The 15,746-nt window shown below is 42.2% G+C and overlaps 1 protein-coding gene across 1 annotated transcript in view; it reads left to right on the top strand.

Annotated features, from left to right (window-relative positions):
• Positions 1–15,746, top strand: part of IL17RC (interleukin 17 receptor C) — a 49,395-nt gene that overhangs the window by 9,713 nt on the left and 23,936 nt on the right. Inside the window, exons 4-8 of the mRNA XM_058169255.1 lie at positions 881–955; positions 1,046–1,155; positions 7,414–7,531; positions 7,633–7,677; positions 9,738–9,883. Coding sequence (XP_058025238.1) covers positions 881–955; positions 1,046–1,155; positions 7,414–7,531; positions 7,633–7,677; positions 9,738–9,883 — 494 coding nt within the window. The remainder of the gene's footprint in view (positions 1–880; positions 956–1,045; positions 1,156–7,413; positions 7,532–7,632; positions 7,678–9,737; positions 9,884–15,746) is intronic.

Consider the following 15,746-nt stretch of genomic DNA (forward strand, 5'->3'; position numbering starts at 1 on the left):
GTATTGGATGGAGGTTCTGGAGGTTGGAAGGACATTGAGTTAAGAAAGGATGTTACAGGCCAATGATCTGAGTTGGTAAGAGGCATCTCTTTATTTCTTATACCCTCCATAGCAGCCTTCTCCAATTTGACTTTGTTGAAAAGCAACAATGGCAGTGGTGGGATTCAAATAATTTAACAACCGATTCTCTGCCCTAATGATTTCTTCCAACAACCAGTTCACCAAACTGCTCAGAAAGTTAACAACCAGTTCTCCCAAAGTGGTGTGAACTGGCTGAATCCCCCACTGAATGATGGACAATGTAGTGCAACCCAGCTGATAGAAACTGGATCAGTGAAGACTTCTTAAGTGTAGTCCTTAGACTTCACAAAGCATTAAAGAGTTTTCCTCTTGCTGTCAAGGCAGCTAATCTCATCCTTGCCCAACTTGCTAAGTCTCTCTGCCATTAGATCTCTTCCTTATTTCAATTTCCCACCCCAAAAAATCAACAGCCACCTCAAACCACAACCAGCCACAGGTTGACAGGCATTTAGTGTCTTTCAAAAAGGAAAAGGAAATAATTGCTAGCTGACTATAAATCCTTTGTTCTGCATTTTGCATTCTTTTAGCCCTATGTAATATGCAAAAAAATAATAATAATTAATATACCAGTTGGGATCTTTTATTCACCAATATCCATTGAATTTGAAAGATTGTCTTTGCAAACTTTGATTTGTAACATCTGTATGATAACTCATTACACAAAACTGCTCTAAACATTTGGACTGTTGCACCCAAGAACAGTTAAGTCTGTGGTTTCACCATATTGCTTCACCTGTTATCTTTGGCAAAATAGATGCATTCCAATAAGCAAGGCCTCATTCCTTTTGTTTCTTTCTAGAGCCACCTGCGTTGGGTGCAAAACAAGATGGAGGAGCCAACAAGAACAGAGAGCAGCCCAAGGGACACCCTAAGAGTGAGTAGGGCCTTCTTGACTGGAGCTCCTTGTTATCTGATGAAAACTGTCCTTATTTTGCTTTTGATCCTGCTCTCTTTCTGTCTCCAGAAATCCCACGAACACATATTTTGCTCATGGCCAAGACATATTCTTCTTCTCGTTGTGTTGAAGTGGAGGTTTGGCTTCCCTACGATTGGGAAAGTCAAAATAATTCCTTGGTAAGACCCACAGATTCCTAGAGGCATCCTCTCTCCTAGAGGTAGGAAGATCTAGTTCAGCGATGGTGAGCCTTTGGGGCTAGGTGTGTCAAAAGTTCAGAAAGTCCTAACTTGACTCTGCTGGTGTGTCCTTTTCGCCTCCCACCACAAAAGACAAACAATTATTTACATGTTTATTTATTCTTTGAAAAAATGCAGTCCAGTCATGAATGGCATAAATTGCCAAATCGGAGAAGGGCGGGATATAAATGTAAATTAAAAAAATTTATTTATTTATTTATTTATTTATTTAATTCGATTTTTATACCGCCCTTCTCCCGAAGGACTCAGGGCGGTGTACAGCCAAAAGTAAAAAACAGACAATATAATATACAATTTAAAATACAAATTAAAAAACTTATTTTATAATTGGCCTAAAAACTTTAAAATATATAAAACTAAAACCCCATTAAAATTAATAATAGAAAATTTAAAATCGATAAAATTTAAGCCAGGCCCGCGCGAATGAAAAGATGTGTCTTCAGTTTGCGGCGGAAGGTCCGAAGGTCAGGTATTTGGCGTAAACCCGGGGGAAGCTTGTTCCAGAGTGTGGGAGCCCCCACAGAGAAGGACCTTCCCCTGGGGGCCGCCAGCCGACATTGCTTGGCGGACGGCACCCTGAGAAGTCCCTCTCTGTGAGAGCGTACAGGTCAGTGAGAGGCATGCGGTAACAGCAGGCGGTCCCGTAAGTACCCAGGCCCTAAGCCATGGGGTGGTATGGTGCCATATATTGTATAAAGCAGGGGTCTCCAACCTTGACAACTTTAAGACTTGTGGACTTCAACTCCCAAAGCTGGCTGAGGAGTTCTGGGAGTTGAAGTCCACAAGTCTTCAAGTTGCCAAGGTTGAGACCCTGGGATAAAGGAACGTCAAATAGTTACATATATATATATATATATATATATATGTATGTATATATATATATATATATATATATATATATATATATATATATATATATGAGTGAAGCAAATTCATTTTTGGAGTCTGGCTTTCAAGAATAATTGTTGTTGGGAGTTGGTGAATTTGGCATGTCACCCAAAACATCATGGTGTGTCTCTTTTGACAGGCATGCCATACATTCATCATCCACTGATCTAGTTATTTATTATTATACTGATTCCCAGCCCTTCTCTGGAAGGGTGTCTTGTCCTAGGCCAAACAAACAGAAACATAGCAGACAAGTAATGCAAACTTTACTGTTGGCTAATTTACTACAACTGTCCAAATGGCAGGAATGTTGTTAGCACCATAGACACACACATACATTGGAGATAATTTCCTAAAGTCAAGGAAGCTCTTCTTAATCGAATCCCAAAGTTTCCAAGTCTGAAGTAGAAGGCAAAGGAGTAGTCAATGGAGAGGCCCAAGGGTCAAAGCATCACAGAAAGTTTGTCAGAACCAAAAAAAAAGTTGTGGGATTCAAAGTCGACATTCAAGACACACAGAAACTCAGAGTCATGTAGGTGCTCTGGTTAGAATGCAGTATTGTAGGCTAATTCTGCCAACTGCCAGCAGTTCAATTCTCACCGGCTCAGGGTTGACTCAGCCTTCCATCCTTTTTGAGATCGGTAAAATGAGGACTCAGATTGTTGGGGGCAATAAGCTGACCCTGGAAGCCACTCAGAGAGGGCTGTAAAGTTCTGTGAAGCAGTATATAAGTCTAAGGGCTATTGCTATAACTGTCTGGATTAGCAGAGGGTTGTTGCCAACCGAGAGACTTGGGTTTTGCTATTTTGCAAAGTACACCAACCAGATAAGTGAGAGCAACCAGAACCACTTGTGAAGAGTCTCAACACTAGTTTGTTGCTAGTCAACTATGTTTACATGAATGTCACCTGACTGACCTCATTTCCCTGGAAACAGCAAGCTAAGGCTTCAAGGATGGGGGGGAGGGAGGTCAGGCGTGTGCTGCTTCCTGCAATGCAGTGATCCCAATCTTGAGCTCCTCTTAACTCTTCCCTACAGTCTAGCTGGAGATTCTACCACATCAGTGCCAGTGTCACCATTACAGGAGAACACAACTCCTTTCTCTCAAGAAGCCTTTGTGGAGCACCTTCGCTCTGCTCTCTTCTCCACACGACAAGTTGTTGCTCTGGGTGGAGGTGGCAGGTCAGGCTCCTCATCTTCAGACACAGTGGCTGTTTCTGTTGATTACCTGATGACTCTGCCTCGGGTGTTTGCAGTTCCTGAGGCAATGGTTCATCCAGTATTCCTGAAGCAGGTTGTGCATTGTCAGTCATTTCATCTGAGCTCTCCAAAACAAAGAACAATGGTGCACATGGGGGTCTCCCTTCATTTTATCCTGCAAAGTAGGTGGGGTGAAGAGAAACAATCAGTCTACTGTCACCCAGTGAATTCCAAAGTTGAGAAAGTTGAGCCTCCAGAGCAGGAGTCTCCAACCTTGGCAACTTTAAGACTTGTGGACTTCAACTCTGGGAGTTGAAGTCCACAAGTTGAAGTCCACAAGTCTTAAGGGACTTGTGGGAGTTGAAGTCCACAAGTCTTAAAGTTGTCAAGGTTGGAGACCCCTGCTCCAGAGTCATGTTTTTCAGCCTTGGCAATTCCCAGAATTCCCCAGCCAGCATGTGTTTTTTTGACCCCAGGTGGAGCTCCCAACCAATAATAACCTACCAATGTTGTCATGGAGTCCTTTGTCCCTTAAAAAATGGATTCCATGACTATACTAATATAAACGTGTGCTTATTCTGTGTACTTTGTTTTGTGCTTTATTTGTTTATTATAATGTACACAAACTGAATTAGGTAGGGTAAAAAGGCTGGCCTTGTCCAGACTAACAGGCTATCTGATCTATTTGGAAAGCTGACAAGCAAGGCATGCTGGTAATCACATATCCTTGTTTGCATTTCTCTTAGCAAGTATTAAGTTATGATTTATTTATTTACATAGAAATCTTACCTGTCTTCCAAAGAATGAAGGCTGGCATTCTTGCAATACATTAGGCTGAGATTTACCAAATAAACTACAATCAGCTGGGTTCACACAATGGTTAAATGGTTAAGAGGCTGGCCTAGAAACCAGGAGTTTAAGTCCCACCGTATTCGTGAAAAACAGCTTGGGTGATTTTGGGCTAGTCCAGAGGTGGGTTTCAGCAGGTTCTGACCAGTTCTGGAGAACCGGTAGCACAAATTTTGAGTAGTTCGGAGAACCGGTAGTAAAAATTCTGACTGGCCCCGCCCCCATCTATTCTCTGCTTCCCAAGTCCCAGCTGATTGGGAGGAAATGGGGATTTTGCAGTAACCTTCCCCCACCCACCCCCGTGGGATGGGAATGGAGATTTTACTGTATCCTTCCCCTGCCATGCCCACCAAGCCACATCCACAGAACCGGTAGTAAAAAAATTTGAAATCCACCACTGGGCTAGTCCCTCTCTCTCAGCCAAGCCACCTCACAGGGTTGTTGTTGAGGGAACAATAGGTGGAAGGTGTGTTGGATACGTTTGCCACCTTGGATTACTCATAAAGTAACAAAGATGGGATAGAAATATAAATTACTACCTGTGGGGCTACGCCTACTCCCTGATCTTCGGACCTTTAAGCGCAAGCTTAAGACTTTCTTCTTTCATCAAGCAGGGCTGGCCTAATGATAAATTTTTATTGAGGGTTTTTAGTGGGGGTTTTTAGTGGGGTTATTCTATTCTATAATTTTATCTACGTATTTTAAATATTCAGCTCATGGAATTAGATTTTTAATTATATATTGTATTTAAAAAAAATTGTATATGTGTTTTATCTATGCTGTACACCGCCCTGAGTCTTCAGAGAAGGGCGGTATAAAAATTTGAACAATAAATAAATAAATAAATAAATAAATAAATAAATAAATAAATAAATAAATAAATAAAAAAAATCAGCTGACATATACGGCATGGTTTCCAAACTGTGGTGGCTGTTTTCACACAACACTAAACTATAAGCAAACCAGTGGTGGGTTGCTACCAATTCGCACCAGATCAGGCGAATCGGTAACGGCAGTGGTGGGAGGCTCCACCCACCTGCCCGGATGCTTCTGCGCATGTGCAGAAGTTCCACATGCGCGAGCACACACGCACGAATGAGCAAACCAGTATCGACAGGATTTGGAACCCACCCCTGAAGCAGACTATATTTAGGTTTAACGCAAAGTATATATATCTAGGCACAGAGTCTTTTCCTTTCCTTATTTTACCTTCCAGTGGCATCTGTGCAGCTTCGTGGCTGGATGGAGATTTGAAATTGGGTCTCCTTGGCCCCAATGTAATGATTTCTCTGTATACATCCCATTTCCTGGAGAAATAAAGAAATCCCCACTGAAGGCATCTCATTTTTACTGCATAACTTCCAGCCTCTCAAAAGGTCACCAATTGTTGCTTATTCAGACTTCCCAAAAGTCTTTAGGGCTTTTGGAATTTAGATTTTGAATTTTTTTTTAAAAAAATCCTGTGGTTTTTCATGTTGCTAAACTTTACAAGGTGTGGTTGCAAAATATCCGCACTGCCCCAAGGGCAGGGATTAAATCCAGCAGGTTCTGACAGGTTCTAGAAAACCGGTAGCGGAAATTTTGAGCAGTTCGGAGAACCGGCAAATACTACCTCTGGCTTTGCCCCTGAGGGGGGTGGGAATGGAGATTTTGCAATATCCTTCCCCCAAGGAGTGGGGAGGGAATGGGAATTTTGCAGTATCCTTCCCCTGCCACGCCCACTAAGCCACACCCACAGAACTGGTAGTAAAAAAAATTGGATTTCACCACTGCCCAGGGGTATTTTCAAGGTGGGATCAAATGTCACGATGGATCAAAGAGTGTGATTGAGCCCCCTTTTTTTGTGCATCACACATGCAGAGGGATGTGTGTCATACATATAAAAAAGGGCAAAGTTTTGATCACACTGTTGTGGCCACCACCTTGATATGCCTGGGGGATGCCTTCGGTAATACAAGTACCTTTGACTGGCATCCAGGCAGAAGAGAATTACAGAGAGCTGCTATTTTAAGAACCGTAACCCTTAATAAATGGACCATGAATTGTATTCGTCTCACCTAATTTATCCAGGCAGTCTTTCCAATTATCTTACATGCTCATGTTTCAACAGAAGAGAATATCTGTAGCTCAGGATTGAACTATAGCAGCGGTCACCAACCGGTGGGCCATAGACCACTGGTGATCCGTGAGAAAATTTTGGTGGTCTGCAGAAAAATTAATTGCATTTTTTTATATTGCACTAAATACTATTTATATTTTTAAAAGTTCAGGCCTGAAAGATTGGAGACCCCTGAACTATATGGAGCTTGGTTGTTTTCTTGCAGATGTTTCATTACCTAATTAGATACCCTGTTTTCCCGAAAATAAGACCCAACTGGAAAATAAGCCCTAGCATGATTTTTCAGGATGTTTGTAATATAAGCCCTCCACCAAAAAATAAGCCCCAGTAAAGATCGTCAGCAGATGGAGGCATTTAGTACTGTATTTCTTCTAAAATAAGACCTAACTGAAAAATAAGCCATAATGCATCTTTTGGAGCAAAAATTAATATAAGACCGGGTCTTATTTTGGGGAAAACATGGTAGTATTGTCAGTATTATAAGGTATAGGATGCTCCCTGTTTATAGTTTTCCCTGCCCTTGTTGGTTGGTTTTCTCTTTAGTATTATGTTGTATTGATTGTGGTATTGTTTTCTGCTTGATTTTTGTCTGGTGCTAATCCCTGCTTATCTGAGTGTTGGTTCTGAAGAAGATGTGTTCTGGTTGTTGTGTTGCATTCTGTATAACATTTTCCCACTTATGCTGGCTCTAGACATTGGGAACCATAGTCCTAACATATAATAATATGGTATTTGAAGCCGAAAACTAGATTCTGTAACAGTTTTGTACCATGTAGTATCAATCTTGTCAATTCTCAAGATTCTTTTTTCCGCTATGTGTTGAAGATGGACTGTGATTAATATGTATGTATGCAGCTATGTATTTATGTCTTAGTATCATTTTTGTATAATTTGGCATTTTTGGTTGCTGCTGCCATTATATTATTATTTTTGTTATTATTATTACCTTTGGGACAGGGACATTGGTGGGTGGTTTTCTTATTTTCGAGAGCGGTAGATCAGAATTTCATTTTAATGTGTGCCATCGTGTACAGTATACAGGAAAATGACAATAAAGGTTATTCAATTCAATTCAGTCTGGATGAGAAAAGCTCTTTGATTTTTTTCCTCTTCCTTTCTAGGGGTCTCTGCAATACAACTGCTTCCCAGTAGCTCTCAGTGGGGAGCTGCACCTCACAGTCTTCATGTGGCCTCGCTATCATTCTGCAGGTGTGTTACAAGTCATGCACCATGGACCAGGTGAGTTCTCCAGAAATAAGAAATGGAGCAATAAATCCATTTGATAAAATCAGTCTGAACCTCCCCACCCATTGGATGTCTCTGCTGTGTTCTGTTCATAGACTGCACCTGGCCCAAAGCCACAGATGCCATTCACCTGTGTCAAGGTATGCTGCAATGCACCGACTTCTCTATCAATACTTTCCCCTCCGTGTACGCATCAGCAGGGATTCAAGCAACTCCAAGAATTCGTTTTTATAGCATAAATGAACCACAGGTTTCCTTGACTCAAACCCCATAGCCAGAACTTCCAGGCACGAACAAGGTTTCAAATCACAGTTTAAACCATAAGCCACAATTTACAAGCTAGAACAACTGCATCGACGCAGCACATTCAGCCCTATTATGACTGTGTTGTGTGACTCAAACTACTAAGTATTTCATTCGCATTCCTTCTGATGTATGATTATTACAGTTATGACACATGCTAGAAGCTTTTCCTAATTCAGTTTTTCTTTTAGGATAGGGTCAGATTATTGTGCAAGGCTGCACATCTAGGCCCTGACATTCATTCTTAAATACCAAATTTCATATTCTTATTACTGTAGGGTGAACTTTGACTTTCTGTGCCCGAGGAATATTTGAAATATTAAATAAAATTTGCACAGGTGATGGTATGTATAATATGTAATTCTGAGCTACAGAATGCAGTTAGTTCGGATTACGAGCAGCTCTGCAAAATTCACATGAAACTTGGTATTTAGGAACGAATGACCATTCGAAGTTGAAACATCACTGGAAAAAGTGACTTATGGCTGTTTTTTAATACTTCTGTCAGATCCCCATGGTCACATGATCAAAATTTGGACATTTGACAACCGGCATGTATTTATGACAGATACAGTATCCTGGGATCATGCGATCCCCTTTCGTGAACTTCTGATTTATTTATTTATTTATTTTATTTTATTAGATTTTTATACCGCCCTTCTCCCGAAGGACTCAGGGCGGTGTACAGCCGAAATAAAATACAGAGTATATACAATTAAAAGAAATTAAAAGAAACTATTAATAAATGGCCGATAATTTAAAAAAATTTACACATATTTAAAATCTCTAAAACCCCAATTTAAAATCAACTATTTATGCCAGTCCTGCTTGAGTGAATAAGTATGTTTTTAGCTCATGACGGAAGGTCCGAAGATCAGGCACCTGACGTAAGCCAGGGGGGAGTTCGTTCCAGAGCGTCGGTGCTCCCACAGAGAAGGCCCTACTCCTGGGGGCCGTCAGCCGACATTGTTTGGCGGACGGCACCCTGAGTGTTGTGTCTTGCCCGCCCTCAGAGCAGCCGGGGCCTTCTTACCTGCTCCCGAACACTGAGGAATGTATGCCTCCCGGCCCAAGTCCTGGCTCCATGCCTGACTGAGTGGGACACGACACTGAGAAGGCCCTCTCTGTGAGAGCGTACGGGTCGATGGGAGGCATACGGTAACAGCAGGTGGTCTCGTAAGTACCCGGGTCCTAAGCCATGGAGCGCTTTAAAGGTAAGCAAAGTCAATGAGGAAAGCAGATTCATTTAACAACCGTAGCAAGAAAGATCATAAAATGGGACAACATTCAGTTACTCTCCAGCTTGGTAATGGAAATTTTGGGCTGAATTGTGGTCATAAATCGAGGACTACCTACCTGTGTTTATTTATTTATTTATATTCCACCTTTAATATTTTGATAAATAACTCAAAGCAACGAACATGCCTAATAGTCCTGCCCCCCGACTACAGCCTTGTGAGGTGAGTTTAGCTGAGAGAGGTGCCCAAGGTGCCATCCAGCCAGCTGGGTGATTTTTTTTTAAAGATGGTTTTTCTTGTTTCAAACTTAATGAGATTAATCAATTTCATCATATTGGGCCATTTACTGTTTTTTTTTAAAACAAATTTCATTTGTGGGTCTTGTCTTGGACACAGTCCTGTCTGTAGATGCCATACTGCTGGTCTTGCCTCATACTCAAAAGGCTTCAGAGATGAGATAGTTGCCTGCATAAAAAAAACGAAATGATTGAAGTAGTAAAAAAAAAAAAAAGATAACAGGGGTACATACAGCCATGTAGGAAGTTTAGATGCTTTTTGATCTCCCGGGAAAGAAAAGCCCCACTTAGATCATGCAGCGCTGGGCAATTGCTCTGAGCCCTCAATGCTGTGGAATGTTAATAACAAATTTTGTCTTACAGTGCCAAGTCTATCCATTTCTGTGGGGCTGCAGTCGGCAATTCTACATGTGGAAAACATCCCTAAGGGACAGCATTTCCAACTGTGGCGGTATCTGAACCGGACGGATGGATTTAAAGGTCTAGATCAGGAGACTCCTAGGTTGCTGGTAAGCAGGGATGAAATCTACTTACCTTCCATAGTGGGTCGGAAGGGCGTGCTCTGCGCACGTGCATCCCAGGTGCACTTGGACCCTCTGCGTATGCATAAAACCTTCTGCGCATGCGCAGAGGCTCAAAAACAGGTTACTTCCGGGTTAAAACCAGGAAGTAATGATGTCTGGGCAGGTGGGCGGAGCCTCACATTGCCACCACTACCGGTTCTCCATACCATGCACCGCCATCGCTACCGGATCGGCCGAACCAGTCCGAACCGGGAGCATTTCACTCCTGCTGGTAAGTGAAGGTTTTCCCCAATGTTTGTCAAGCCTTGGACCTTCCTGTCAGGATCAGGGTAGTCCTTGCCTAACAACAGCAATTGGAACCAGAATTTCTATTGCTACACAATGCGATCATAACATGGTGCCACATGACCTTGTCACTTAGCAACAGCAATCCTGGCACTCCCATTACTATTGTTAAGTGAGGATCACAGGCCTTTAAGTGAGTCCCAGGAGAATAGCAAACAGGCTGGCAGGCAAGTAAGGGGCTGCTTTTGGTGGGAGAAGGTGCACAATTGGCTGGGAGACACTGAGTGAGATCGGGAGTGACTGCTGCTAGGTGGGGGGAAGAGTGTCAGACCTGCCCCAACTTAGACATTTAAGAAAGAAAGACTCTCAACTCCACCTGGTTGAAGTGATAGGGGTTTTTTTTTAAAACTAAAGTTAAATAATTACAGCGAAAGTAAAGCTAGATGCGAGTATTCCCTTGTAAAGGTTACCCCTTTCCCCTTTCTCTGGTCCTCCCCCCTTGATCAATCCATCAGTGCCCAATAATATGCCAGTTTGAAGTTTTGGAAACTGCTTTGATGCTTGGCGACTCTTGGTGTAGTTTCACATTCTGTTCCTAGGCCGTGTGTCCTTGGCAGCTGGCTCATTCCAGTTTGGCACTTCTGGTTCTTGTCAGCATATCTCCCCGCCTCTGTTTGTCTTCCCATGCTCATGCCCGAACTTTACTTCCCCAAATTCCTTCCCCCCTCCCCCTGCACTTTATGGCAGGATGCCAGCAGAATGAAGAAGCTGAAGAATGCAGACCTGACAAGTGACTATCAGAACAACTTGCAACCTTCTCTGCTGGCTCCCCCATTGACTTTGCTTGCAGGAAGTCGGCAGGGAAAGGTCACCAATGCTGATCATGTGACCATGAAACATAGCAACGGTCATAGGTGTGAACAAGATTGTGATCACGCAACTGCAGAGACACTGTGATCACTGGCAGTCAAAAGTACCACTCGTTCAGTGCCTTTGAAACAGAGGTGAAATCAGTGGTGAAATGCTTCCGGTTCGGACCGGATAGCCCGATCCGGTAGCGATGGCAGCGGGTGGTTCGGAGAACCAGTAGCAAAAATCCCTGCCCCCACCCCATGCCCAGCTGAGCCGCGTGATCATCAAGGTTTTTTTTTTTTTACTTTTAAAAGCATTTTTTCTTTGGCCGAAAAAATTATTTTAAAAGTAAAAAAAAAAAGTCTCCGATGATCCCGCAGCTCAGCTGGGATCATCTGAATCTTTTAAAAGCATTTTTTCTCAACCTCTTTGGCTGAAGAGGTTGTAGAAAAAATGCTTTTAAAGGATTCTGGTGATCAGGCAACTCAGCTGGGATCGTCAGAACACTTTAAAAGCATTTTTTTCTACAACCTCTTCGGCCGAAGAGGCTGTAAAAAAATGCTTTTAAAAGACTCCTCTGGCGATCCCAGCTGAGTCGCCTGATCAGCAGAGGCTTTTAAAAGCATTTTTTTACAACCTCTTTGGCCAAAGAGGTTGTAGAAAAAATGCTTTTAAAAGTAAAAAAAAAAAAGTTGACCACGCCCACCCAGTCACATTACCCTCACCCCCACCAAGCCACACCCACAGAACCAGTAGTAACAAATTTTACATTTCACCCCTGGGTGAAATCCACTTACCTTTGCTACCGGTTCGAAATGGGAGTGTGCGCACACACACGCTCACTTTGTTCTTGTGTGACACCTCTGTGCATGGGACGTGATGACGTCCGGGTGGGAGGGCAGAGCTTCCCGCCGCCAGCGCTACCAATTCACCCGAGGCAAATAGAAACAGCTGCATTTCACCACTGAATTGAAACTTTGAATTGTCACTGAACAAGTTGTTGTTAAATGAAGACTACTTGCATATTGTTTCCCCCGCTTCCAGATGAAGATGATATGGAGCTTCGGGGAATCAGATCTCCAGGGTTAATTTATTCCCAACTCAAGGAAAGAATGACTAAAATCAAGAGATTTCCCATTGTTGTTATTAAGGATAACAAGATGTTGCTTCTTAGGTGGAAATCAGAAGTGGTTGTTATTTCAGCCTAAAGAAAAAGCAAGCATCAGCCCTATAAGGTAGACCAGACTAAGAAACCAGGACTACTTTTATTGTAACAGCTATCTGTGGACTGCTTCTCCCTGCCCACTCCATCAGATCAAATAGGATGGCATGCTCCAGGGCCTTTCTCTTAATTGTTGTCATTCAGCCACAACTGTGAAGAAGGTTCTTGTCCATAGTAGCCTCTGTCCTGTGGAACATCCTGCTCCTTGAAATCAGCAGCCACTCACCCGAACTCATTACTAGCATCACAATGCAATGAACAAGGACATACATTCAATTTCACAGTTATTATGTTTGTTGGCCGAGCAGTGACAAAAATAGCCCAGGAATTGATTGAAGCCTGGGAAACTGGCCTCTTGTCAGTCAACAGGGGTGCTGATTTACCACCAGCTTAGTACTTAGTACAAGTACTTAGGAGCAGTGGTGGGATTCAGCCAGTTCGCACCACTTCAGGAGAACCGGTTGTTAACTTTCTGAGCAGTTTGGCAAACTGGTTATTGGAAGAAATCATTAGGGCAGAGAACCGATTGTTAAATTACTTGAATCCCACTACTGCTTAGGAGCCAAGGGCCCAGCAACACAAGGAAAGAACCACCAATGATTTAGTGGTAATAGCCCACCATCAACATATCAATTAAGAACTAAAAACCACACAAAACCAGGCACCACATAGAATGCATATAATCAGCCCAGTGCACACATTTTGGAGAGAAAGATTTCCTGAGGATGGGCTCCAGCATGAGTCCGAAAGCTTGGAAGACTAAACTTCTGGTCCTGGTGGCTTACCCGGATTGGATCCTGCAACATTATCCTCACACACGCATGCACACACACACACACACATGCCTTCATTCGCTCAGCTTTCCTTTAAAGCCTTAAAAAGTGGCTTTTCCCTCTAGACTAGATGTTAGGATAATAGAATAGAATAGAATAGAATAGAATAGAATAGAATAGAATAGAATTTAGAATTTATTGGCCAAGTGTGATTGGACACACAAGGAATTTGTCTTGGTGCATATGCTCTCAGTGTACATAAAAGAAAAGATACGTTCATCAAGGTACAACATTTACAACACAATTGATGATCAATATATCAATATAAATCATAAGGATTGCCAGCAACAAGTTATAGTCATACAGTCATAAGTGGAAAGAGATTGGTGATGGGAACTATGAAACGATTAATAGTAGTGCAGATTCAGTAAATAGTCTGACAGTGTTAAGGGAATTATTTGTTTAGCAGAGTGATGGCCTTCGGGAAAAACTGTTCTTGTGTCTAGTTGTTCTGGTGTGCAGTGCTCTATAGTGTCGTTTTGAGGGTAGGAGTTGAAACAGTTTATGTCCAGGATGCGAGGGATCTGCAAATATTTTCACGGCCCTCTTCTTGATTCGTGCAGTATACAGGTCCTCAATGGAAGGCGGTTGGTAGCAATTATTTTTCTGCAGTTCTAATTATCCTCTGAAGTCTGTGTTTTTCTTGTTGGGTTGCAGAACCGAACCAGACAGTTATAGAGGTGCAAATGACAGACTCAATAATTCCTCTGTAGAATTGGATCAGCAGCTCCTTGGGCAGTTTGAGCTTACTGAGTTGGCGCAGAAAGAACATTCTTTGTTGTCCTTTTTAATGATGTTTTGATGTTAGCTGTCCATTTGAGATCTTGCGATATGATAGAACCCAGAAATTTGAAGGTTTCTACTGTTGATACTGTGTTGTCAAGTATTGTGAGAGGTGGAAGTATGGAAGGGTTTTTCCTAAAGTCTACCACCATTTCTACGGTTTTGAGTGTGTTCAGTTCCAGATTGTTTTGGTTGCACCACAAGGAAAGAACCACCAATGATTTAATGGTAATACCCCACCATCAACATGGATCCTGCAACATTATCCACACACACACACACACACACACACACACATGCCTTCATTCGCTCAGCTTTCCTTTAAAGCCTTAAAAAGTGGCTTTTCCCTCTAGACTAGATGTTAGGATAATAGAATAGAATAGAATAGAATAGAATAGAATAGAATAGAATAGAATTTAGAATTTATTGGCCAAGTGTGATTGGACACACAAGGAATTTGTCTTGGTGCATATGCTCTCAGTGTACATAAAAGAAAAGATACGTTCATCAAGGTACAACATTTACAACACAATTGATGATCAATATATCAATATAAATCATAAGGATTGCCAGCAACAAGTTATAGTCATACAGTCATAAGTGGAAAGAGATTGGTGATGGGAACTATGAGAAGATTAATAGTAGTGCAGATTCAGTAAATAGTCTGACAGTGTTGAGGGAATTATTTGTTTAGCAGAGTGATGGCCTTCGGGGAAAAACTGTTCTTGTGTCTAGTTGTTCTGGTGTGCAGTGCTCTATAGTGTCGTTTTGAGGGTAGGAGTTGAAACAGTTTATGTCCAGGATGCGAGGGATCTGCAAATATTTTCACGGCCCTCTTCTTGATTCGTGCAGTATACAGGTCCTCAATGGAAGGCAGGTTGGTAGCAATTATTTTTTCTGCAGTTCTAATTATCCTCTGAAGTCTGTGTTTTCTTGTTGGGTTGCAGAACCGAACCAGACAGTTATAGAGGTGCAAATGACAGACTCAATAATTCCTCTGTAGAATTGGATCAGCAGCTCCTTGGGCAGTTTGAGTTTACTGAGTTGGCGCAGAAAGAACATTCTTTGTTGTCCTTTTTAATGATGTTTTTGATGTTAGCTGTCCATTTGAGATCTTGCGATATGATAGAACCCAGAAATTTGAAGGTTTCTACTGTTGATACTGTGTTGTCAAGTATTGTGAGAGGTGGAAGTATGGAAGGGTTTTTCCTAAAGTCTACCACCATTTCTACGGTTTTGAGTGTGTTCAGTTCCAGATTGTTTTGGTTGCACCACAAGGCTAGTTGTTCGACCTCTCGTCTATATGCGGATTCGTCATTGTCTCGAATGAGACCAATCACTGTTGTGTCATCTGCGAACTTCAGTAGCTTAACAGATGGATCATTGGAGATGCAGACATTGGTATACAGAGAGAAGTGGGGAGAGCACACAGCCTTGGGGGGCTCCTGTGCTAATTGTACAGGTATTTGATGTGATCTTGCTTAGCTTCACCTGCTGCTTCCTGTTTGTTAGGAAGCTTGTGATCCACTTACAAGTCTGTTCCGGTACCTGTAGCTGGTTTAGCTTAGTTAGAAGAATGTCTGGAATGATGGTATTGAATGCTGAACTAAAGTCTACAAAAAGGACCCTTGCATAGGTCTTTGGAGACTCAAGATGTTGTAGGATGTAGTGCAGAGCCATATTAACAGCATCATCTGTTGATCTATTTGCTCGGTATGCAAATTGCAAGGGGTCTAAGAGCGGATTCGTGATGGTTTTCAGGTAGGAAAGCACTAGCCTTTCAAAGGTTTTCATGACTACAGATGTTAGAGCAACTGGTCTGTAGTCATTCAGTTCCTTGATGGTGGGCTTCTTCGGCACTGGGATGATGGTA

Source organism: Ahaetulla prasina, chromosome 2 (genome assembly GCF_028640845.1).
Source record: "Ahaetulla prasina isolate Xishuangbanna chromosome 2, ASM2864084v1, whole genome shotgun sequence".
NCBI lineage: Eukaryota > Metazoa > Chordata > Lepidosauria > Squamata > Colubridae > Ahaetulla > Ahaetulla prasina.